The 27,343-nt window shown below is 38.7% G+C and overlaps 1 protein-coding gene across 2 annotated transcripts in view; it reads right to left on the bottom strand.

Annotated features, from left to right (window-relative positions):
• POLD3 (DNA polymerase delta 3, accessory subunit) overlaps nt 1-26,818 on the bottom strand; it is a 41,686-nt gene extending 14,868 nt beyond the window's left edge. Inside the window, exons 1-8 of one of the 2 annotated variants that reach the window (XM_046685561.1) lie at nt 26,609-26,818; nt 25,256-25,311; nt 17,108-17,210; nt 12,639-12,678; nt 10,737-10,869; nt 6,785-7,049; nt 5,005-5,077; nt 2,173-2,338 (exon numbers count right to left, since the gene is read on the bottom strand). In XM_046685561.1, the coding sequence (XP_046541517.1) occupies nt 2,173-2,338; nt 5,005-5,077; nt 6,785-7,049; nt 10,737-10,869; nt 12,639-12,678; nt 17,108-17,210; nt 25,256-25,311; nt 26,609-26,668 (896 nt within the window). In that variant the 5' untranslated portion in view covers nt 26,669-26,818. Of the gene's footprint in view, nt 1-2,172; nt 2,339-5,004; nt 5,078-6,784; nt 7,050-10,736; nt 10,870-12,638; nt 12,679-17,107; nt 17,211-25,255; nt 25,312-26,452; nt 26,570-26,608 lie in introns of those variants that run through there. The other variant, XM_046685562.1, reaches the window with a different exon arrangement.
• Nucleotides 26,819-27,343: the final 525 nt, after the last annotated feature.

The following is a 27,343-nucleotide window of genomic DNA, read 5'->3' as shown; positions in this document are numbered from 1 at the left end:
TATATCCCTTATCTTACAATCATTCAGCAAACGTTAAATAAGAAGCTACTACCTACAGACAAGGCTTTTTGCTAAACACTCAGATGCACAGATCAAGAAAATACTGTTTTCAAGAAGGTCTGGCAGGAAAAACAGATGTAAATACCACTAGGTATAATACAAAATGATAAATTTTACTGGACAAATAAATAAAATGTCATGGGACATGAGTCTTACTTGAAAACTTTAAAAGCTAAATAGGAGTTCACCAGAGAGAAAAGGGAGACACACATTTGAAAGAGAAAGAACAATAAGAGCAAAGGCACAGACTATGAGAGCTTCAGGTGATTCCAACGACATAATATAAAACCTCGCCTCCATCTTGACATTATTTAGCTCCTCTGTTTGGATAGTCCATCACACTACTCATCTGATCAACAAATAATTTATCAAGGGCCTACTGCGTGCTAAAGACACAAATATGTACGAGATGTAGTTTTTGCTTTCAAGTACTTTATTTCTATGTAACTAAATATCAACTTATTTTTTCTACCTTAAGCTAGAAAAAGAACAAATTAAAGCCAGAATAAATAGAAGGAAATAATAAAAATAGGAGCAGAAATCAATGAAATAGACAATTAACACAGCTAAAAGTTGTTATTTTTTGGGAATAATAAAATTAATAAGACTTTTATAAAACTCATTAAAAAAGAGAACAATATATATTACCAATATTAGAAATGAAAGAATGAAATGTTATCACTACATTTTATCAAAGAATAAGGCTATATTATGATCTTTATGCCAATAAACTCAACAACTTAGATGAAATAAATTCCTTTAAAAACACAAAGAAAACTGACCACCTCCCCCATAAGAAAATTTGAATAGCTCTATTTATAGAAACCAAATTCATAATAAAAAGTTTCCCACAAAGAAAACTACAGGCCCAGATTCACTGGTGAATTTTATCAAACTTTTAAGAAAGAAACAATATATATCTTATACAAACTCTTTAGGAAAACAGAAGAGGAAACTCCTTCCAACTAAGTTTATAAAATTAGCATCACTTTGATACTGAAATCTGAAAAAGACATTACCAGACAGAAAATAACTGATCTGTTGCCCCCATAAGCATAAAGGCAAAAAATCCCTAACATAGTATCAACAAATTGAATCTAGCAATATATAAAAAGGATAATACATCATGACCAAGTGAGGTTTATCCCAAGAATGCAAGTTGGGTTTAACATTTGAAAACCAATCAGTGTAATTCACCACAGTAACAGAAACATCATATCATCTCAATAAACGCAGAAAAAGCACCTGTCAGAATTCAACACCCATTCATAAAACCTCTCAGCAAACTAGGAATAGAAAAGCACTTCCTCCATCTGGTAAAGGGCATCTATTAAAAACATACAGTCCACATCTTCCCTAGTGGTGAAATACTGAATGCATTCTTGGCAGTAACCATCAACAATCAGTGTTGCACCATGGTTGGGGACATTTTAATCCATCTATATCACATGTTCCTCAGAGGTGAGGCTCACTAAACACAGCCTTGACCTTCTGAAACTTCAGCAATTTGTTGATGTTTTCTACTGGAGTAGCCCCAACCTTGCCACAAAAGTCAAGTATTTCTGGGCCTATCAGTGCTGACAGTGTCCTTTAGAATTTCTTTCAACAGACTAAGTCCTACCAGCTATGAGGTAGTGTCTCGAATTCCTGGATCCATTTTTAATAGCTTGTGTGCTTTTTATTTTCTTTTCTAATTACATTTTACCACTTGAAAAATAAACTCATTGATATAAAAAGAAAACAAAGAACTTTTTCTCTTAAATTTCACTGGAAACAGTAATCTTCATTTGGCAATTTGAAGTGAAACACAGACACACAATCAGGAACACTGATGCCATGTCCACAAATTTAAAACAAAGTAAAGGAGAAAAGACAATCAATTTGGATCAATGGGGCCCAAAAAACTGGCTGTGGGCTCTAAATCATATCACTTGACTGACTGCACAGTTTCACGTCACCAGATAAGCTGTGGAGCTCCTCTCTTCATACACCCTAAGGCAGTAAGCAGGATTTAGTGCCGAACTGAAAACTGCCTGCTGTCAATGAACCCAAACAGACGTTTTCACCCCCAGCAGAGACACTCTTCCCCCATGAGCGACAAAATTTTCCTACCTTTTTTTTTCCTTCTGTTGCATCTTAACAGGCTCTGCTTTCTTGGTGGATTTCTTGAGGCCTGCAGGGGCTGCCAGCTTTGGTTCAGTGACAGACACTGGAGGTTGCTCCACTATTTTTTCTTCTTTCACTGCTTGCTCTGAATCCAAATTGACTTTAAGTTTATCTACAAATAAAGTATAGCAGGCAATATATAACCCTATCGTGCAATATTAATCCATCATTCCTTTGACAGTCTACTAAGCGTGAGGCACTATGTCAGGAGCAGGGGATAAAGGGATAAAAAACTGGGAAAGAGGTGGCTTATTGCAACATTTTCAGGCAACTGTTATGGAAAATTTAATCATGTTTTCTTATTACCTGAATGATCAAGTCACTTGTATGTATCATCTGACTAAAAGCAACTCCTTTTTATACTCAAAAAAATATGAAATACCTTTTCAAGCAAAGAAAGACAACAAATGACGACTTTTTAATTTTGTCATCAATGTTCTAATTTTTTTTACATAGAAAACATTAAGGTTTTTGTTATTGAGATATAATTCATATACCATAAAATTCACCCTTTTAAAGTGTACAATTCAGTGGTTTTTTAAATTGTGCAACCATCACCACTATCCGATTTTAGAACATTTTCATCACCTCAAAAAGAAACCCTGTATCCATTAGCAGTCACTCCTCACCCCCAACCCAGCCCTTTATAACCACTAATCTACTTTCTGTCTTTATAGATTTGCCTATTCTGGATATTCTGTATAAATGGAATCATACAATATGTAGCCTTTTGTGTCTGGCTTCCTTCATTTTGCATGTTTCAAGGTTCATAAATGTTGTAGCATGTCTCAGTACTTCATTCCTCTTTATAGCTGAATAATATTCCACTGTATGGATATATCACATTTTGTTTATCCATTCATCAGATGATGGACCTGCGGGTTGTTTCCACTTTTTGGCCATTACAAATAAGGTTGCTATGAACATCTATGTACAAGTTTTTGTGTGGACATACAGTTTTAATTCACTTGAGTAGATATCTAGGAAGTGGAAGTGGGTAACTACGTCTAACTTTTTAGAAGTATTGCCACACTGTTTTTCAAAGCGAGCACATCATTTCACATTCCCCACAGCAACGTATGAGGACTTGATTTCTCCACACCTTTGCCAACAGTTGTTATTGTCCAGCATTAAGTTTTAAATGGTTCAAGTCCCCACAATCAACTATTCATCCACCTCAAGCTTCATTTTCATTGCAACGATCTTGTCATGTGTCAAATATAATAAAAACATTCACAATTTTATTCTAAACATTCAGCCTTGAAAAAAACATCTGTTAAATAAATGAGTTTCATAAGCCATTCTTTTTATTAGGTGAATATTTAATTCTTTTATTTTATGCAGGGTTTCTCCCTCCCTCTATTACATTCTATCATAACATCCTGTTATTCTCTGCCTAGCAATTACAATCATTAACTATTTTATTTTTTCTGTATTTGTCTGTCTCTTCCTCTAGAATATAAGGGCCATGAAGGCAGGGACCTTTTTGTCTACCTTTTCTCCATTGTATCACTATGTAGCACATAGTAGGTGCTCAATAAATATTTGCTAAATAAACACATGAATAAATAAGTGTATCTTTCTATAGTTTGACTGTATTTTACAATTAGCAAATATTCATGTCTTATGCATTTTAGAAATAATAATTTTAAAATTCACTCATGTTTAAGGTTATGAACACACAAAAAACAAACATGTGGGCCTCACCAAAATTGCTGAAAGAAACCACACAATTTGATTGGGTATAGCAGACTAGTACCAGCCATGTAGGCCATGACATCAGCATGATCTATTTTCACAGAAGTAGGGAGCCCTTGTGCACTGTGCCTGCAATAATACAATTGTGTTTCCCAATAACCGGAAAGTTAGCAAATTTTCCATATACTTTCAGAAACATAAAAATGTTCTCTGATAGCTTTTATGACAAAGAAACTGTTGCCCAAATCCCTCCCCCAACCACCAATCTGACCATCATAAAAAAGCAGAATTCTGACTAATTTTGCTTACATAGGCATATAACAAAATGTTTCCCCACAAAATTTTTGTAAAACTGATGCTCCGAGAAAGTGTGCCATAATTATCCTGCGGCTCCTGCATTCTTCCTGGTATTCTGCCACATACCCTCAGGGGATGTGTACTTGATATGAGAAGTATGAAAATATGTGACTAATGGTTCCTTGTATACGAAAGAATTCTTATCTAAATAAAGGAGATTTGCTTTCCCAAGAAGTAAATATTTTTAAACAGCCATTACTACCTGGACCCTTCTAATTCACACTGAGGGCTATCTAGTTCATTCCTATGAGTAATCTGCAAAAATAACTAAAGAAAGGCAAAGGATTTCTTTTGGAGCCCCTTGGGAGACAGGTAATGGTGGTCAAATCAGGCAAACTGACCCCAGCATCCAAGATATTAACCTCAACACTACACTGCCTAACCAGGCAGCCTCTCTTTGATTTCAATCACCCCTTTTCAAGAGCCCTATGAAACAAGTATTTAGTTCTCTTTTCAAGGCAGGAGGTAAAAATAGGAATAGTAAACTATCCTCCAAGAGATCTAAACTGAACCCAGCTCTCCCTTAAAACCCAAGTGTTCCAGTTGGGTTACTTTTATCAATATATTGGTCAGTAGACTGCAAATTTATGTTAGGATGCAGGAGTGCTACATGGTAGTGTACAGATGGGTAAAAACTGGACAAGGTAGCTTTCACCTCAGATATAATAAGTTATTAATGTTAACAATCATGTATTAGTCAAAAGAAGGTAAAAAAATGCTTACTCATAGCAGCTTTTCCAAAAAAATTGCTCATTGCATTCCCTTTCCCTGGTGCCTTGTTGCCTGCCGAAGATGCCTAAAAGCACAAACAAGAAAATGCACATGATTTTTTTCTAATGTTCAGGCTGCTCTTCAAACAGCAGTCAAAAAATCTCTTCAATAGCAGAGCACACCGTTGTGATGGTACCATCTCTACATAATCATGCTGAAATGTGTAAGCATTAGATATAAGAACAGATCCAGACCACACGGATCTGGCGTTAATCTCCAAAGCTTAGTTTCTCATAGCTTTTATAAAATTATTATTCATTAATGTGTCTAAACTCTTCTTGAGTATATTTAAAAACTACTTAACTTGACAGAATTAAAACAGATCAGAGGCAGTATGGTACACAATGGGGAAAAACCTCCAAAACATTACATTTGTAATCATCAAAAGTGGATCTGAATGCTGGTCCCAGCACTTCATAGTAATATGACATAAAGGCGAATTACTCAAGTGTAGGCCTCAGTTTCACCACATACAAAATGGAGATGATAGTATCTCCCTCACGGAATTGATAAGAGGATTTAAACAGACATCAAATAATTGGTGGGGCCGGCCCCATGGCCACAGCGGTTAAGCTCATGCGCTCTGCTTCAGCGGCCTAGGGTTTCGCTGGTTTGGATCCTGGGCGTGGACATGGCACCACTCATCAGGCCATGCTGAGGCAGCGTCCCACATAGCACAACCAGAAGGACCTACAGTTAGAATATACAACTATGTACTGGGTGCTTTGGGGAGAAGAAGAAGAATAAAAAAGATTGGCAATAGATGTTAGCTCAGGTACCAATCTTTAAAAAAAAAAAAAAACCTAGTGGCACACAGTAGGAGTTCTAGCAACGTTACTGTTTTCCCTCCACCTCTCCTCTCCTTTCCCAAAGTGGAGCTTTAAAATGACAATGACGGTAATATTTGTAATAACAATAATTATGCTTTTCTGGATTATTTTTTAATAGTATCTTAATGAGACTTTTGTTTCTTTTTTTTGGTGAGGAAGATTGGCCCTGAGCTAACATCTATTGCCAATCTTCCTCTTTTTTTCCCCCTCTCCCCAAAGCCCCAGTACATAAGTTGTATATCCTAGTTGTAAGTCCTTCTAGTTCTTCCATGTGGGATGCCGCCACAGCATGGTTTGATGAGCAGTGTGTAGGTCCATGCCCAGGATCCAAACCAGTGAAGCCCAGGCCACCGAAGCACAGCACTATGCCACCAGGCTGGCCCCCTTAATGAGACTTTTCTTAAGTCAATGCACTTAAGTTAGGTCAGATGACTGAACAATAAAAAAAAACTAAGGGAAGAGAATGAAGAAAAAAAACCAAGAAAATTCATAAAATAGAACAAGAATGTTAAATATACTAGGAAGGAATGCATGCATGGCAAAGTCCAGAATATAACATGTTCCCAAAATGACATGTTTCTAATATACAATTCTTTGTACTTTACAATTTTCAAGGTGTTTTCACATGCATTATTTCAACTGGCTCTCACAACAATCTCGTTATGCGCACAAGGCAGGCATTACCATTTTACAGGAGAATCTGAGGCTTGGTGAGAAGCATTATCAAAAGAAAAAGGACTATTTCAGGTGAGAATATCAAGAATTAAAGGATTCAAACTAAAGTAGAAAAATTAAAACTAAATAGCCAAACCTCATACATAATTAAACTACTACCACTGTGTCTACTAATGCTTTTCTAGTTACTCACTCTAAGCTGTGAAGGCATATCTTTGAAGACTTACATTTGTAACCTCTTTAGCCTCTGTTTTGGTTTCCTTGTTGGCATCTTGGATTTTTGAAGCAGCTTTAGAGGCAAACATTCCCATAATCCCTTTGGGCTGCTGGGAAGTCTGTTTGGAGGTAGGTGGGCCATGACCATTGGCGGTCAATTCGTTACTGGCTTGTGTCTCACTTGACATCTGAAGATTTGTCTGCTCGAACTTTTCAGAAGATGAGGATTCAGCAGGAGTTCTAGGGACTGCAGCTGCACACTGTATGGCACTAAACCTGGGGACAGAAATGTTACATTAATGTCAATATCAAACTTTATTTTCAAACTCTTGCTTCTTTCACACCATACCTTCTAACGCTAATACTATAAAATTAGAAAACTTTAGAACAAGAATGGATTTTAGAATTTATTTTGGGCAAAACTCTCATTTAGCTAAAGAAACAAGTACTAGAGAGAAGTGAATGACTTCCTATGTTATACAACTAGTTAGTAATAGAACTAGAATTGGTCTCAGTTGTCTTCAACTATACCATATTGAGTATTTTTGCTTTTTTGAAAAAAGCATCCTAATGCAAAAGCAGGAGTATACCAAACAATAACAAAAGATTAGTAATTTCACCATCCTTAGGAAACCAAATGGTTATCTCTAGTTTTCAAAGACTTTCACCTTATAGGGCTAGATATTCAATAAATACTAACTGAATCAAAATTAAGAGCTTTAAGTATTAACAAATTTCCTGGCAACTGTCCCTTTCATGCCTTAAAACATGGAAGAAGCTGGGAAAGAGCCACTGGCTCTTACAATTTGTGGTCCTTTACATTTGTTAATAATTTCTAATAATTCTAACTAACGGCACCAGATAAGTATGCCAAAAGGCAAGTGAAGAAATTTGGAACAGTTTGCACGGCATATTAAAGGGAATTCTCATCTCTTCTTCTCTAATCCCTGCAGATCTGACAGTTTCACACAAATCCATAACATAATGTCCCACACTGTGAATGAGTAACTGATCCAGCCTTCTCAAATGGCTGCACTTAAAGCAAAGTTCCCTAACTTTTTCTAACAAAGAAGATTTTACTCCCCCCAAGTCTTTTGCTTATTGGGGTGTGTGAGAGTTCCTCATTTTTTGTATTTCAGGTACCCAGCACAAGACCTGGCACGTGGAAATATATGTTGAAAGAAAAGATTAAGTTACTGAAAGTGAGTCTTCTGGCTTCTCTCCCTTTTTCACTGTATCACCTCAACTTGGGATGAGAGAAGACGGCAGTTAAGAAACTACATGGTGATAGCAATTATAGATCAACAGGGCAAAGCTTCAAGATTAACTGCTAGAATAACTGGCCTAAGAAAAAAATTCCTGATAAATCCTTTAATTTCAGAAGTAACTTTAGACTAAGTAGCCCCAAAGCTAGAGTCTACAGCTCCAAAAATCTTCCACTGATTTATTATGGTCCACATCAGAAAACCCTACATTAACACAAATATTTTGTGCATCAGAGTTAAGAACAGACGGAAACTATTTCCTTTCACCCACCACTCTTCCTCTCTGGCTTTGCAGTGCCTCCATGTACAAGGAAAAGAGCAATGTTTTATTTCACTGTCAGCATCTAAAGTTGGCCCCAAGACAAGTCTTTCTCGATCTGGTCTACATTCCACACCTTAGGGTCAGGACCAGGAACTGGCAATGAGGAAGAGACCAAGTCAGGCTGGGAACACGTCCGAAGAGAGAAGAATCTGCTCAGTCCTAAAGTTTCAGCTCTCTTCCTGTCACAGCACTTCTTAAAACACACGAAACAATGAGTCACATCTCAGCTGGCCTACAATTCTCAGGACCAAATACCAACTTCTTTCTTGGAGATAAATTCTTCACATTTCTACCGAGGATACTTTAAGTATTTAAGTCAAGTTTCATTAAAGTGCTTCCTGTTAGCACATTTCTACTTGCCATGTTTATTTTAGAGATCCCTGTGCACACTTCATTTTGAATTTTTGAGTCACTTTTATTCGTTTGCTTACTTGCTAGATACAACAGAAGAACTGATTTTTAGAGCTTGACATGCCACAACTAGATTTTAATACAAATTGTTTTTGAAATCTAATAATATAATTACATAAACATATCAGGGTGTTAATGTTTTCTTGTAATCCTTCCCTAAAAGACATCAGACTTATAAATTACTACTCTCTGGCTATATTTATTTATTTATTAAATATCTGTATGCCTATTACACTCAAGGTTTTGAGCTAAAGAAAAAAATACCTAATGTCTATCATTAATTCATTCAATAATTATTTACAGAATGCTTACCATTTGCCAGGTCTCACTTTGGGTATACAGCGGTTAACAAAATAGACACAATCCCTGTTCTAACAGAACTTACAGGAACTTGTTTGGCAATTCTATACCTATTTCTCCTGATAGACCTGGCTTTATTAGTTATCCCATCTCGCCCAGTATCTTCAACCATTTCCTCTTTTATGCCTCTTCCCTAACAATACAAGTTCAAGGCATTCTCAACTTTAAAAATGTATATATACTCCCTTAGTCTTAATTCTTCTTCAGCTGCCTCTTTTTCCTCCATCTTACAGTTAAATTTCCTGCAAAGAATTGCCCATATTTGCTGTCTCACTTCCTCATGTCCCCATCTACTCAGTTGACCAGAATCTGGTTACTCCACTGAAAATGCTCTTACCAAGGCTGTCACTAAATCCAACAGACACTTTTCAGTTCCTATTTTATTTAGCTTCTCAGTAAGGTTTGATATTCTCAACCAGTCCCTCCTTTTTGGAACTCTTTCCTTACCTTTTAGAATCCCATATACTCTCAGGATTTTCCTCTTATCTCTGGCTGCTCCCTGTTAGGCCCCTCTTTTTCTGCTCCTCCCTTACAAAATGGCTGTCACTTAAACAGTGTTTACTACGTGCCAAGCACTGTCCTAAGTGCTTCACACATATTAATTCACTTACTTCTCTACAGCCCTGTGAGGTTGGTACTATTGTTAGCTTCATTTTACTGATGAGGAAACTGAAGCACAGAGAGGTTAAGTCATTTGCCCAAGGTTACACAGGTAGTAATTGTGGCCTGGAGTTTACTTTTTGCCCTTCTTTCATTTTATACATTCTCTCTGCCTGACTGTATCAAATGCTGTGGTTCAATTAAATTACCTGTTTTTTCTGACTCCAAAGTCTCTCTTCTCATTCCAGATTTCTCTCCTTAGCTCAAGACTCACCTCTCTATTACAAAGGACAGCTCCAGTTGAACTCCCCACAGACTTCTCAAACTCAACACGTCCAAACACAATTCATCATTTTTCCCTCTCTTCCAAAGCCTGCTCCAGCTCATATATTCCCTTTCTTAGAGATAGCACCAGCACTCATCGAGTTGCCCAAGTCAGAAACATGGCCATCATCCTCAACACCATGAACACACCTACACACACACCAGCAGCAGAGCCATGACTCAAGCCCATAACATCAATTTCCAAAATGCACATGCATTATAGTCCATCACCTCCCTGTGCTGTGAACAACACAAAAAATGAGCAAGGTCTGCTCCCAGCTGTGGAAGCTCAATTGCTTTTGGACACAAGGTAGAGGGATATCAAATTAGGACAGTTTTTTGGAGGACAACATTTAAACTGGTTCTTGAAGGATGGGTATGATTTAGACAAGCAGAGACTGGGGTAAGGGAGTAACAAGGGGCACAACAAACATTTCTGGTGGCAGTGACAGGATAAATACATGAGAAATAGATTTATGGGGAGTCCACTAGGGTTTTCAATATGGGTTGTGGCTGCTATTTTTTACCTTATGATGTACTAATAAAACCAGGCATGTGTCTTACTGCAAGATAAATGGGGTTTTACTAGACTTGGCATTCACTCTTAAGAGGCAGCCACTGTGTAAACATCTTACAAAATCAATTCGTAAAGAAGCCCACAAGGAACATTAAGGAGCTCACTTGCTGCAGTTCTGCAAGTTGCTTTTAAGGATGTCATAGTCGGTATTGAACAGAGGCCCACTGTCCTTTAGCATGGCTTTCTGGATGCTGTACACATGGATGCTGGCAGTCACAGCTAGCTTGGACTTCACTGCTACAAGTCAACAGGAAAAGCAGTCTGTTAATACACAAACTTCATAGCGTGCGGGGACTTTAACAAGAAACCCTTCTGCATTAAAGCCATTTACAATCTGTGGTGGTCCAAAAAGTTCTAAAAGGCCAAATAGCTACATATACAGCCTAACATCAACTCTTCTGTCCACGACGGGGACATTATGACAAGGTAGGTGGTGGTGAGTCAGTTCTAAGTACAGCACCTGTGAGGGTATCACTCATCTAGTGGACACTCAGTAAATATTAATGAATGATTGATGATGACCATGATGTTCTTTTTTTCAGTTAGGAAAGAATCTTACACTCTAGCATATAATTAAGGAATAAGTAATTTCTATCTAAGAAGACTCACTTATGAAATTCAATTTTAGTTTACAAAAAGCAACTCTGTAACAAAAATACTACTAACCAGGTAAGTCTGCAGAGGAAAAACACAAAAGAACATCACAAGAACAAATTTTAGGTTCCATGAAGGAAGGGACTGTGCCTAACTTGTTCCAAGCCTCTAGTGCCTGGCTCAGCTTAGATGCTCACTACGTATCTATTGAATGAATAAATCTTGCTTTGTCTACCACAATGGAAATTCAAAAAGAAAACAATGGACTTCTCCACCACCCTGAATACCTCAAAGTTAATTTGTAAGAAACGACTCCCCTGGCAGGAGTCTTTATATACAAAGTATGACAGTACAGGTTTTTTTGTGGTTTTTTTTGAGGAAGATCAGTCCTGAGCAAACTGCTGCCAATCCTCTTTTTGCTGAGGAAGCCTGGCCCTGAGCTAACATCCGTGCCCATCTTCCTCTACTTTATACATGGGACGCCTACTACAGCATGGCTTTTGCCAAGCGGTGCCATGTCCACACCCAGGATCCGAACCAGCGAACCCCGGGCTGCCGAGAAGCGGAACGTGTGCACTTAAGCCCTGTGCCACCGGGCCGGCCCCCAGTACAGGTTTTTGTCTTGAGACATAGGTCCAAGATCACATGGACTCCCCAATGTTATAAAATTTCTTTGAATTGGTTTTTAAAAAATGGATTAGTAGGGGCCAGCCCTGTGGCCAAGTGGTTAAACTTCTGTGCACCCTGCTTTGGCAGCCCCAGGTTTGGGGGTTCAGATCCTGGGTATGGACCTACTCTACTCCTTGGTGGTGCTGTGGAGAGATTCCACATACAAAGTAGAGGAAGACTGGCAAAGACATTAGCTCAGGGCTAGTCTCCCTCAAGCAAAAAAAAAAAAAAAGAGGATAGGCAAAGGATGTTAGTTCAGGTGAATCTTCCTCACAAAAAAAAAAAAAAAACCAGAATAGTAGCATTAATAGTCTTGAAACAGGTGGACAAATTTAATTTACAAGTTATATTAAGTCTTTCTGACTTTAGAAAAGCATTCTTTAATCTTCTTCCTAAAAATATTGTTATGGAACACAACATAATATTTAGAGACTACTGTCTTTTTACAGCTGATGAGGTGTTCCATATGGTATTCATGAGAGGTTTTGTATGTCTGTCACAAGCTTCGAAATCCTGTGATAAAAGTGCTTTATTTATGTCAGCAGCTATTGGCCTTAAAAATGGGAAGTTAGGCAGATGTAGTATCATATTTTAACATGTTTGAGAAACTACTAATAAAAGGAATATACGGCTCTTCAGTTAAACAGCTACATATATTACATGAGATGTTAGGGGCAGATTTTTTTATTGTGCTTGCATTAATGCCATAAGAGGAAAACTTGCTAAATCACTGAAACACTTACCTTCCAATTTATCTTCTCTCACTACTGCAACCTTGTGGCACTGTAAGGAAATAACACTTCATTAGTGTTGAACGTAGTACAACTTGCAATTTTAAAGTTTCCTTAACAATAATTCAATTGCCCTTGGTTGTGAAATTAGGAAGATTAGGTAACCCTGAAAATATACGTTATATTTTAATAAAGTCAGACTCATTTTTAACTTGCTTATTTTAAAGGTTCTCAATCGGGGTAAGGAAAATGATAGAGCATAGATACCAATACAAAAAAACCCCTCAAATCAGTGTGAGGAAAAGAGGATTTTTTAGTAAGTGATGTGATGAGAATTACTGTACAATCATACGGAATCAGATAAAAATTGGATCTCCCATGCCATACAACAGAATAAATTTGAAATGGATCGGAGATCTAAATATAAAGAATGAAATCATATATGCACTGCAAGAAAATATGATTGAATCCTTCTATAAATGATATAAACTGAGAATGAGGAAAAGTTTCCTAACTATAATTCAAAATCCAGAAATAAATGAAATAATTCATAAAAACTAACAAAGAACTTTTAGTTGACAAAAAACCTTTAACCAAAGTACAAAGACAAGTGATAAAGTAGGAAAAATATCTGCAACTTATATCACAAAGGGTTCATATATAGTTTCTAAAACAGAGAAAACAAAGACTAAAAATCCTTTAGAAAAATGGCCAAGATATATGAACAGACGGTTCACAGAAAAAGAAATGCAAATGACCCTGAAACATATGGCAACACGTGCTATGTGGAGACAGGTACTCTCATACATTGCTGGTGGGAATGAAAAATGGAAAGGTATTTGGCAGTACCCAACAAAGTACATACGCATCCTACTTCTAGGAATGTAACTCTAAAATACACTGGCAAAAATACACAAAACACATATCCATTAAGTTATTCACTACAGCACTATTTGTAATAGCCAAAAATTGTAAATAACTCAAACGACTATGAATAAGGAACAGGTGAATAAACTAAGGTATATCTATCCATGTAGTATCATGCGGCTGTCACAAGGAATGAGGAATATTTCTATATCTGCTATGGAGTGATGCTATGCTAAAGATCTACTGTTATGTAAAAACAAAGCAAAGTGCAAAACAGGATGTAAAATATAAAAACTTTTACCTAAGAAAGGGCAGTAATATGAATATATATTTGCTTATATTAAAAATATATATAACAACAAAAACAATGAAAGAATGCAAAAGCAATAAAAATAGTTACCTCTAAGGGAAAGGAGGGAATCTAAAAACTGAAAGTGGGGGAAAAAATTTAAATTTAACGAGATACTGAGTTGGTGGCTTAACCACAGAGAGGAATTATTTCAAGTGATTCTAAAACACAGGCTAATTGTGCATCCCTAATAGGATATATCCTATAGACAAAAAGATCTGCACAGAAATTTTAAACTGTTTTCAGTAATCATATTGTTAGAAAAAATATTGGTGTTTTCATAATGCGTTTTCTCTTAAAAAAAAAAGGCATTCTTAAAAATGTCATCTGTACATTTTTGTACAATGCAAATCTGTACAATAAAAATTACAGAGCTTATGAGAAAGACAACATTAGGAGCTAACCACTCAAATCTATGTAACTTTGTAACAAGAGCCCTAAAAACAATAATTGGTACCATCAGGAAAACATCTGGGCAGCCCAGACAGTTCTGTGTGGTTAAATGCTGCCTCAGGGGAGACTGAAAATGCACAAAAATGACACAGTGGAAATGCCAGTTTGCTGGTGCTAAAACAACACAGACCAGAGTAGAGCTCTAACTCAGTGGGTTCCTGTTAAGGTGGACACAGGAGTAAGTTCAGCATCCACAAACCCAGAGCCTGGCTGGGGATAAACCCCCTGAGTTTTTTAGCAGTTAAAGAGAAAGGGGAAATATGATTAGTTGATGAGAGAAAGTTCTTCTTTATTGAAAAATTCCAGCCAATAAATCCAGAAGGAATGACAGAATTAGAACACCACCATTTTGTAGCCCCTAGTGAATTAATGATCTAGGCAATGATAAAAATCAATCTCAACTAAAATCACTAGATGAAAAGTTAATGAGAAATTTCATAAAGAATGGATCAGGCCGACAACCACTAACATCACAAAAAGAGAATCAACCAAACAGTCCTTTGAAATTTTCAACTAATTCTCTGAAGACTCTCAGGATGAGATTAGGCGGCTTTCACTTTCTATGCACTGCTGTTAAACATTTTTACAATAACAATGATCATCGGAAAAATAAAAATTACTTATAATTTAAAAAAATCCATACAAGATCTATAATGTCTTTTTTCTTTCTAGAAACACTTAAAATCTAAAAAACAAATTAGAAGGAACAAGAACCAAACCTGACATTATGCTTAATCATCTGCCTTTCCTTAGAAGGGCTCTCTTTGAGACAAAAGGCACGGGTAAGCATCTACACTGGTCAGTAATTCTACAGGCTTCCACAGAGCTGCCCTATGGGGCTGCCATAAGGGAGAGTACAGAGCTCCAAACTTCTCACAACCACTTCAACCACAGTCACCCTATTCAATAGATTTTATATATTAGGATTCTGATTAAGATGTCATTTGAAAAAGCATTCTGCTGTTTTAAAAAAGGTGGGCGGAATTTAAATGCCCTCAAATTTAGAAACAGCCACAGCATAGAAATTTTTAAGTGATTATGGACTACACATCATTTTGAGCAAGCCACAGCATAGAAATTTTTAAGTGATTATGGACTACACATCATTTTGAAAAAGAGTTTCAAAAGAATGCCCTGAGGAACACAATTTGAATGCCTTTCAGGAGTTCATCCAAGAATCCCCTACACCCTGAAGACCAACCCCAAAGACCACGCAAGGATCTGAAATTAAGAACTTATGTCATACGGGTCAAATAAAAATCTACAACTTTATCTTAAAACATAAATCCTTAACCTTGCACCCTGTTCCAGAAGATGTGTTAACACTCAAAATTTTATGAATATGTCAATATTTTTCCTCCAGATTCTCAAAGGAATCGGTGACCAAAAAAAGAATTAAAAACACTGCTTCAGAGGAACACAATGAATCCCAGGTAAAGAAGTGACTATGATTAGACTGAAGGTATTGGTGAAACTAAAGAAAAAGACTGAAGAGGGCTGGTTAACTGGAAACAAAGGAAAGAAGACATTCAGATGCAAACTTCAGCAGTATCCATTCAAGAGCCTGTATGGAGATGATTCTGATGGCAGGTTTATGTCCAAGAGCAAATGAATCCAGTCTGCTTAATTTTGTGTTTCAGATGTATAATGGCATCTGATTCTACCTACACATGCAAATATCTTGATTATTATCTGGCTGGCCAAATAGCTTACCAACAAAGAAAGAATATGTTGGTCAGAAAATATAAGGATCTGATCCCTTGTTTTATTTCTCCATGTAAATTATTAATTTGCCATTCCAGTTGTAAATCTCTCATACTTGGGACTCTACTGCTACAAGACAAATCCAGTGAGTATTCTGATAAATCAGGCTTCTGAACTTCTGAGTCTGAGGGAAAGTCTAAAGGGAAGAGGAAAACTTATATATTAGTGCATCTCTGAGAAGAAGCCCTGATCCCTGGGCTAAGTTCTACAGGGCTGGTTGTGGAGGTAGCGGGAGGTAAGAGGTTTGGGGATGTGAGAACAGAGGAGGTGCGCCTTACTTTTAGGAAGAAGCCAGAGAGGAGGAATTATCAAAGTTCCCAAGGATCAGTCTGGTGCAGCAGAAGGAATGAGTTATCTGTGCAGAGCTTCTGGTGCCCACCAAGGCATGGGAGTAGTAAAATGATCCCTGTGCTCCTGGGAAGGAGATGGAACCAGCTAAGAGAAAGTCAGCAGACCTGAGAAAGCTTTGCAGTTAGGATGATGACAATGCAGCAGTGACGTGTGTTGATGAACGACCAGATACCAGATGGGACCACAACAAAACACTGGAGGATAACGATGTTCCCAGATCACGTCTCTGCACTGCATTAGCTCAGCCCCCTGCCAACACCCCCATCCTTCAGCCACTTAGACATAAGCCTACCAAAATGAGAGCTCAAATTAAAATCAAGTTCAGTTAAAAAAAATAAAATTGTACTTTCTGAACACATGAGTTTGCGGCTTGACATTTAGACAGGCTGGAAATTAACCACCATTGTCCCCAATATACCTGCAAGAGGAAGAAGGAATAACAGAAGCAGTCTCCCAATGTTTCATTGCCTAGGAAAATTACATAATAATGATATAGTGTCTGCATCACAGCCAAGATAGTACCCAAACTTCTCAGTGATAGGTTTACTTTAAAAATCCAAAATCATCATCATCTTCAAGTAACTTTTTGGAACTTCCATAATACTAAATTTTGTTGGTTTTTTCCCAATGTTATGTTATATCACACTGTTTACAGCTCAAACACATTTAAGCTCTTTATAAGGTTCTGAGAACTTACAGAATGTCCATTCTGAATGAGACTGCCGGACACTAAATAGGTGACATGAAGTTGGGCTCCAGAATTTTCCTTTCGCTTCCTTTCAACATAATCATACAGCATCCTGTTCCAAACAAAAGGACATGTCAGTCATTACTAACAGTTTACCTCATCAACTCTTAATTCATGACTTAAAGTTAGATATATTGGGGGCTGGCCCTGTGGCCAAGTGGTTACGTTCTTGCACTCTGTTTCGGCGGCCCAGGGTTTCCTCAGTTCGGATCCTGGGTGAGGACACGGCACCGCTCAACAGGCCACGCTGAGGTGGCATCCCACATGCCACAACTAGAAGGACCCACAACTAAAAATACACAACTATGTACCAGGGGGCTTTGGGGAGGAAAAAAAGAAAAATAAACTCTCTAAAAAAAAAACAAAGTTAGATATATTAAATATAACAGTCCAAATTTTCTACAGTATATTTTTGCTCAGTCTATGGACAGAGTTAAAAAAAAGATGGATTTTAGATGGGACAGGGGAGTTGGGGTCAACTTGTATTGAACTGGCAAAGAGACCAAGCAACTGAAATAAAAGAAATCTAATAATAGATCAAGAGGGACTGAACCTGCATTAAAACAATGGCAATGACATATAATGGATGGAACAATGAATTAAGAATAAGTTCAGTCACTCTCTACCTACGTGATCCTGGATAAGTTAATTTTTCTAGGCCTCTTAATATCCTGAGATACAAAATGGAAGGCCTGTACTAGATCAGTGATTCTCTTAATCTGGGATTCGTGTGGCCATCTATAACCCTCCAGCCCCAAAACTGTAAGCAAAATGTGTTTTTTGGGGCAGAGACAGTTCAGGGTTTTCAGTAGATTCTCAAAAGGATTATTCCAAAAACATTAAGAACTACTATGTAGATGATCACAAGTGTCCAGCTCTGAAATTCCAATTTTACAATTATTCAGATTCAATGCTGTTCCAGAAATGTAGAATGTAACACTTATTCACAATGCCCAGTATTCAGAGCATTCATTAACCTGAGATTCCCAAACACTCAATGTAAAAATAATGCTGCTTTTAGTAACATCTCTAAACATCTTTTTATCCTCAAGATCCAGCAAGTATCAGAAGTTGGCTTCCCTCAATAACTGACAGTTTAACAAAACAACAACAAAAGAGATATACCATTTGTGTCTTTTATTTCAAAAAATATTTACTGAGTCTCTATGACATGTCATATTTCTGCCAAGAACAGTTAGAAACTCAAAAATTCACAGAAACTCAGCCTACACTGTTGAGCACTCTCTTTTTGAAGCGTGCCCTCTCTTAGCTTCCATGATCCCATCCCCATGGGGCCTCCTGCGACGACTCTAACTGCCTCTGCTCCCATTCCTGCACAGACTTGACTGCCTCCTCCTTTTCTGTACTGTTCGGATTCTCTCTTCAGCTACCTTTTCACTCTACATTTCAGAGTGGCCAACCGTCTGGTTTGCCTGCATCTGAGGGGTTTCCTGAGACATGGACTTTAAGTGCTAAAACCAACAGTCCTGGACACAGCAAGATGGCTGGTCACCTTACCACATATTCTCCTTGGTCTATTTCATTCATCCTCATGGCTTCATTTATTCCTGACAACATCATCTGCTCAAACCACCCAAGCCAGAAATCTGGGAGTCATTATCCTTCACATCTCCTTATCCAGTGAGTTGCCAAGTCTCATCAGTTTTCCCTCCCAAGTAATTCTTGACTCCTTGCCCTCCAAATCTCTTGACCGGACTGTTTCAATTTCAAGTGTCAATTCCCTCCCACCCCTCCCCCTTCCCATTCATTATCCACAAGGCTTCCTTGATGAAGTTTTAAAAATGCAAATCAAGTCATTCTGTCAACAAAACTTTGCTGAGTGGCTACTTTCCATTCTGGGCTTTGGGGATAGAGCAGTAAACAAAGTAGTCCGACTTCCTCCCCTTTTAGAGCTTACATTGTAAAAGAGAGAGACAAAAAATAAACAAACAAGTAAATATATGTTAGATGGTAGTAAATCTACAGGAAAAAAATAAAAGTAAGAAGAATAGAGAGCACCTGAGAAGTTTTGCTATTTTATATAAGGTGATTAGGGAAGGCCTCATGAGCACAGGCCTGCAGGAAGCGACAGAGCCACCAATGTGGCTATCTTGGGGAAAAATGTTCTAAGCAGAGAAAACAGCAAATGCAAAGGTTCTGAAACAAGAATGTAAGCAAGGTCCAAGGAAAAGAAAAGAGGCAAGCGTGTTGAATAAGGAGGAGTGGTAGGAGAGAGAGAGCCCAGTGCCAGACATATAGGGCTTAATGGCCTATGTAGGACTTTAAGCAAGGAAATCATTAAAGGTTTAGAGCAGAATAACATGATCGCACCTTTTAGAAAGATTCTTGACTGCTGTGTGGAGAATGTACTGTCGAGGGGCAAGCGACGAAGCAGGGAGACAAGTCAGGAGGCTACTGCAGTAATCCAGGCTGGCTCACATTAGGATGGCAGCAATGGAGGTAGTAATTAGGGGATGAATTCTGGGTATATTATAAAGGAAGAAACAAGAGGATTTGCCAGTGGATTGATTGTGGCGTACGAGAGAAAGAGGAGTCAAGGATGACTAGACTAAACAACTTAAAGAATGAAGGTGTCATTCAGGGAGATGGGGAAAAGCAAGAGGAGCAGGCGTTGCGGGGAGAAATTAGGAGTTAGGTTTGGGGGCATGTTAAATCTGAGATGCCTATTAGTCATTAAGTGATGCTAAAAAGGTAGCCCGATATTCTTGTCTGAAGTATTACTCCTTCTTCAAGTTTTCAATAGCTCCCCAGCCCCTAAGGATCAACTGCAAGTCCCTAGCAATGACATCTAAGACTCTTCTTGTTCTGGCCCCTGTATCTCTCACCATTCTCCCACTCTCACACAATTTCCAGCCTTATGAAACATTCTGCAGTTCCCCTCGCTCCTTTGTATGCCCTTCCTTCTGCCTGGAATGTTCTTCTTAGATATCATCCACCTAATTCCTCATCAAGTTAGCAGCTCAGTTATCACCTCCTATGTGAAGCCTTCCCTACCACCATCAGGCCAGGAGGGTACTCCTGCCTTCTAAGTTATCCCTTATCTGTTATTACAGCACTTACCACGCTGCGTTCTAACTACTTAGTTTATATATCTGCCATCCCCACTAGTCTATAAGCTCCTTGAGGACAAAAATTTGCCATATTCAGCATTTTTGTTGATTCCTGCATCTCGTTCTCTTTAGTGTTTTCTTCCATGTAGCAACTACATTAGGAAAGATGAGGTAGCACAGATTCACAAACATCTTGGTTTATTTATGCTATTTAGGACCATGCTGGCAGAAGAAATGATTGGCAGGTACCATGCCCAAGATGATCTCAAGCTTGCTGGCTAAATGCGTTGTCTTTTATCCACAACTCGTCATCTCGCCTATATCATCACAGTCATTGTCCTCTGTGCACTTGTCTCCCCAAATCAATCCAGTTCTCTTTTATAGTATGAAGAAGGTCCAAACTGCACTAACCCTTTTTGTAAAAAATAATTTCTGCATATCTGTTGAGTCTCTAAGACATGTTTATCTAATTTGATTACACTAAACATTTTATTTTTACCAACAAAACACACAAAATCTTCTTAAATATGAGTGACGACATATGACTTCTTACCAGATGCACTTCCTACACACATAATTAACTATTCTTATTTTAACTCATTATTTTTCCCTCCTAATCAGGTTTACTCATAATTTTCCCCAGGATGAAAACAGAGTATAGTTTACACTGCCTTCCCTAACCTAGTTTAATTCTTTCACAGCATTTTTACAACCTAAAATTACTTGTTTAAGTCAATGTTGGGAAAGACTTGGTCAGATTTGTTGTTTTACGACAAAGCCTAAAATAACACTAAAAATACAGTAAGAACTGAACAAAAACTTCTTTAATGAATCCAAGCAAATCAGTAACAACCATGCTCAGTCACAGTGATACTTTAAATGCTTCTACTACAGGTAAAAGAAAAAAGGTGACAGGACCCTCTAAGTCTCAATTTTTTCATGTGTTAAAAGAAGTTGATAACATCCATCACACTGGATTGTTATAAAGACTATGTGAGAGAAATGTTTGTGAAAGTATCTACCATAAGGCTTAGTACTCATTCAACAAATGTTTATTGGCACCTATTATGAATCAGGCACTGAAGACATAACAATTGTGGCATGCCGAATTTCACGAAGAGGGCTGCAACACCTCCCATCCCGCATGCCCTTCTACATCTTCCCACAGAGAGGGGGAAGCCCTCCCCTTCCCTTAAATCTGGGAGGGCTAGTGATTCATCTTAACCAAAAGAATGAAGCAGGCTTGACTTCTGAGGCTAGTCAGAAAAAGCAATCAGCTTCTGCCTTATGCTGGAGCACTGCTTTTGGAGTCCTGAGCTGCTGTGTAAGAAATCCGACTAACTGGAGAAGCTACGTTCTTAGGAAGCCCAGACCACATAAACAGACCATATGCAATAACTGGTCAACAACCCCAGCTGAAATCCCAGCTGGTGGCCAGCATCAACTGCCAGACATGTGCATAAAGATGCCTACAGAAGATTGGGCTCCAGCCATTGAGGCTTTCCAGCTGAGGCACCAGACATTATGGAGATAAACCATTCTCACTGCGCCTTGCCTAAATTCCAAACCAAAAGAATTCATGAGCATAATAAAATGGTTGTTTCAAGCTGTTAAATTTGGGGGTAATTTGTTACATAGCGATAGCTACTGGAAGAGTGATGAACTTGATAAACATGTTCCCTGCCCTCATGAAGCTTATATTCTACTGGGTGGGACATACAATAAGCAAGAAAATGTCAGGTAGTAGTAAGAATTATAAATGTTGGAACAACTGGATATCTACATGCAAAAGAATGAAGTTGTACTCTTTCCTTACACCAGATACAAAATGATTCCTGGAGGAAAAAGTGACTATTCACACATCTTAGTGCTTCATTTAAAATTGGCTTGAGCCAAGACCTGATTTGAAAACTACAGTGTACTCTTTATCATGAGGACTGAAGCATTTTTATTACGTTTGCAAGCATACGATACATAGAAACTTCAAATATAGTAATAATTACTGATGTAAGAGCTACAACCACAAAACTCTTAGAAGAAAAACAGAATTAAATCTTCATGACCTTGAGTTAGGCAAAGCCTTCATAGATACCATATAGGAAGCACAAGCAACAAAAGAAAAAAGAAAAGAAATTGGACTTCATCAACAATAAGAACTTTTGTGCTTCAAAGGATGAAGTGCAAGATAAGAAAGTGCAAAGACAACCTAGAGAATGCAAGAAAAGTTTTGCAATTATATATCTGATCAGGTCTTGTACCCGAAAGTACAAGAACTTTTAACACCTCAACAATAAAAAGACAATGCAATGAAAAAATGAGCAAAGGAAGTGAACAGAATCTTCTCCAAAGATATACAAATGGCTAATAAGCACATGAAAAGATAATCAACATAATTAGTCATTACAGAAATGCAACTCGAAACCATAATGATACCACTTCACACCCACTAGAATGGTTAAAATAAAAGACATATAATAAAGAGCTGACAAAAAGGTAGAGAAATTAGAAACCTCATACCTTGTTGGTGGGATTGTAAAATAGTGTCACCACTTTGAAAAACAGCTCCTCAGTTCCTCAAAATGTTATATATGACACAGAAATTCCCATCCTAGGTATATACCCAAGAGAACTGAAAACACAAATCCACACAAAAACTTGTACACAAATGTTCTTAGTAGCATTATTCATAATATTCGAAATGTGGAAACAATCCAAATGTCCATCAACTGATGAATGGATAAACAAAATGTGGTTTATCCATAGTTATGGGTTGTCTTGTGTCCCCCCAAAAAGACAGGTTGAAGTCCTAACCACCCGTACCTCAGTGTAACCTTAGTTGGAGTTGGATTACTGCAGATGTAATTAGTTAAGATGAAGTCATACTGGAGTAGGGTGGTTCCTAATCTGACTGGTATCTTTATAAAAATGGCTATGTGAAGATCCAGACACACAGGGAGAATACAATGTGACAACAAAGGCAGATACTGGGGTTATGCAGCTAAAGGCAGTCTGTCAGCAAACCAACAGAAGCTAAGAAGCAGCAAGGAAAGATTCTGCTCTACAAGTTTCAGAGGGAGTGTGGCCCTACCAACACCTTAATTTCAGACTTCTAGCCCCCAGGATTGAGAGACAATAAATTTCTATTGTTTTAAGCCACTGAGTTTGTAGTATTCTGTTATGGCAGCCCTAGGAAACTAACAGACCATGTGATGAAATACTATTCAGCCTTAAAAAGGAGTGAAGTATTGCTACATGCTATAACATCGACAAAGCTTACAATATGCTAAGTGAAAGAAATCAGACACACCCAAGATTACATATTGTACGATTCCCTTTACACAAAATGTCCAGGATAGGCAAATCTACAGACGGTATATTAGTGATTGCCTGATGCAGGGGGAGGGGGGGTGGGGGAGGTGGGGGGAAGAGAACAGGAGTAGGCAGAAAATAGTGAGGAACTTAATGGATACAGGGTTTCTCTTTGGGGTGATGAAAATGTTCTAAAATTATTTGTAGTGACGGCTGCACAGCTGTGAATATATTAAATGCCACTGAATTGTACATTTTAAATGCGTGAATTGTACGGTAGGTGAATTATATCTCAAAGCCGTTTAAAAAAAAAAGAATTATGAAAGAAATTAACAGGAAGATATGATAGAGAATTAGGGAGGGGTGGGGATACCTGAAATAGGGCATTAGGGAAGGGCTGTTACAAGAAGTAACATGTGAAATTTGAGCCAAAACCTGAAAGATGACAACTGGGAAAGAGCACTTGAGCCAGAGGAAACGGTGCAAATGTCCTAGGGTGTGAATGGGCTTGGCCTATATGAGCAACAGAAAGGCAAACACGGCGAGAGTATAAGTGAGGTAGAGAGCAGCATGCGATGAAGTTGGTAGACAGGCAGGGGCTAGACAGTGTATTAATTCTATAAAAATCATAGGTAATAAGAGCAGCTACAGTAAAAAAAAAAAAACCAACAGGCTTATATAATAGTTACGTCACTTCATATTTAAACATCCATAACCACAACAAGTAACTACTCTTATAGGTGTCCATTCTCAAAGTTACCTGAACCTGTTGGGTTTGGGCCAGGACTGGTCTTAGCAAGACCAATCTCAGACAGTCAAAATCAGCCCAAACCCATCCCTGGGCCAAGAGTTTCAGCTCTTGAAGGCATAAACATCACAGTCAAAATCAGACTCCTAGGTCTGTCCAACAGCAACCAAAATAAAGCCAAGTAAATCCATTCTAAAGATCAGGGATTTTCCAAGATTTATGGAACATTCCTATGACTCAAAGAAAGTTCCAAGGAACAGGGAAAAATCAGACCACCTTTTAAAACAATTAAATGAGTATTTAACTCAATATGCGTGCCCTCAGTCTGCTCACCAATTCCTCCCTTTGGGACACAGACAATATCTGCATATTTGCAGGTCAAGAAATTTTGAAGTTAATTCAAAAGTTTGTTTTTCCCTTTCAGCCTCAAGTTGGCCTGCAAGTTTCAGCAAGGAAAGGTGAGACGGCAAAATTCAAGTAAGGTAATGCTTTGTGCCATCCTCAACACTCCCTTTTCAGTTTCACTGAAATAGTTCTCCCCTGTCTCATCTGTTATACAGCTGTCTAAAACACCTGTTGACCTCATTATGGAAGTATGTCAACAACACCCAGAGACAGGCCTAAGGAGTATGTATGAAAATGTAATGAAGACATAAGATAACACATAAACATCTCAGATATAAACAGAACTGGCTAGCCTATTTACAAAATTTTAAATAACAAAGTGATGTTAACCAGAGAGCAAGGCTACAAATAAATCCAGTAAGTGTATCACCACACATTTGAACAGAAGTCCACTTATCTCCTAAATAATAAACAAAAGTAGTAAAAGGTAGTACAAATAGTATGCTTTCCCATTTCCCCAAGAAAAAAAAAAAAGTTCTAACCTAGAGGTTATCTGTAAAGCTGAAAAACAAAGCAAAACAAAAAACTCCAATGTGATTAAAATTAGTAAAAAATTGGACTTACTGTTTGGCCTGGTTAACATGAACCCCTAGCGTATAGCTCAGCCATTTGTATGTCACCTGCAAGAAGAAGAAATTTTTTAAACGTTTAATTAGATGACTCCAGAGTGCAGGACAGTCCCAAGGGGTTCTAAAGATTCCTACTCTTAGATGATTACATCTTATAAATTACAATAGATGCCACCCCAGTTTTGCCAAGAACCATCCATCTGGGCAGGCAGGACTGAGAGATTTATCTTACAAATACTAAGAAGTTTGTTTCACAGACCAATTAATGCAAAAGAGTCTAAAAAGAAAGGCTGAATATACACAGAAAGAAAAAGGCTCTCATTTTCTTCACATTCCTTGTTTTACTAAGGCTCTTTTATCACATCCTATCCTTTTTTGGGGCCACCACCAAAAATTATCCTCAAATTCACCCAGAAGCTAGATTTCTTTGAAGTGTGTGACTCAGAAACTTCTAAAGCAAGTTGCAGCCATACAAACAAACATCAAAGGGCACTGGTGGTGCAGCGGCCTGGGAATGAATGACGTGGATGAATACTTTATCAGAGGTTAGAGGGGAACTGCTGGCATCAAGCCTTGATCTTCCCTCCAGCCTTTCTCGAACTCTCCTGTCACTTGTCGCTTCCTTGTACGCCTGTCACTCTCCTCTCAAAATCTTCCAATTCTAAATGTTGAGTTTCCAATAATTAGAAGACTTGGATAGGTTAGGCAAAGGCAATGTGATGCAGAAGACGGCATTAGCAAGAGATGGACCCAGGTTGGAAAACTGTCTATCCCCTACTAATTCGTATAAATCCTTACTTTATTTGTCCAAAGAAATTATTTGACCTCTTTCTTTTCTAGCTCTGGGTAGGTCACTGTAAAGATTAAATGCAATAATGTGGATCCAAAGCTCACAGTAGGCACTCAGTCACCACGGTTTGCAAAAGGCATTCACACCCATCGTCTCACTTGATCTTTACTCCACCCTGAGAGGCAGGTCAAGCCTGTATCAACACCAACTTTCCAGGAAGAGGAAATAACTTGTCACTTAACCCAGTTAAGACGTAATTTCCTCAACTGTAAACTTGGGACTTGAAACACCAACCACCTTATCAGATAGGTGTAGAGACGCCCTACAAATACTATCAACCGATGCCCCTCCCTCCGCGCGTGACCTCCACGACCCCTGGTGCGTGCGCCGTGCCCAGCAGACCTCTCCCGCGAGTCCTCGCTCGCCCCGAGGCGCGGAGACCTGTCTCCCCTCGCCGGTCCCCACGAGGCCACACGCCGAGGGGTCAAGGCCCCCCCCGCCCTCGCCGGGCCCAGGACCCCAGTCGCACGCCCGCCTTCCCCAGTCCTAGCTCCTCACGATCTTGTTCTGGTCCGTGACGAACTCGTCTATATTTTCCAGATAAAGCTGGTCCGCCATGGTGCTGCGGCGCCGGTCCCCGCCGCCTCGGAGCTCTCCTTGCCGCCACAACCGCAGCTCCCGCCGGCGGGAAACGTCTTTTCTCCCACCCAGGTCCCGGGTCGTTTCCCACGGCAACGGAGGCGACGCGCTACGGCGGCCGTCCGGGGGTCAAACTAGTCTCCCAGATGGCGCAGGCTGAAGTGGGCGGAGCTTATGGGAGCGGGCGGAAGTGAGGAGGGAGGGGGAGTGGGCGTGGTCAGGAGGGGCTGTTTGTGGAGCCCAGGTTTCGAATCTCCTGTCTGCCAGTTAATGACTGATCCACGGCAAAATAGCTCACCTCAAGGAGCCACAGTCTTTTCACATGAAAGTTGATGAAATAATCCTTGCCCTTTCATACCTTTATTCAACAAATATTTACCAAGTACCTATTTAATCGAGGCACTTCTTTGGCACTGGGGACCCAGCAGTGAACAATAAAGACAGAAATAAAGGAGTAATTTTAGTAGAGTGATGCCAGCCGGGATAAAGTACTGCTTGTTATAATCCCTCAGAATTGAGACATTAGCAAAGGTTCTTCCAGAGGGGATGGGAGACAGAGAGCATTTCAGATACCGGCAGGAGCATTGCTGGTAAGAGAAAAGGGTTCATTATGCTGGAATGTTGAGAGAGGAGGCCAAAGAGGAGAGAAGAGAC

This window comes from Equus quagga, chromosome 14 (assembly GCF_021613505.1).
Source record: "Equus quagga isolate Etosha38 chromosome 14, UCLA_HA_Equagga_1.0, whole genome shotgun sequence".
In the NCBI taxonomy this organism is placed as follows: Eukaryota; Metazoa; Chordata; class Mammalia; order Perissodactyla; family Equidae; genus Equus; species Equus quagga.
The sequence above is the reverse complement of the archived record's forward strand: the minus strand, read 5'-3'. Positions and strand labels throughout refer to the sequence as shown.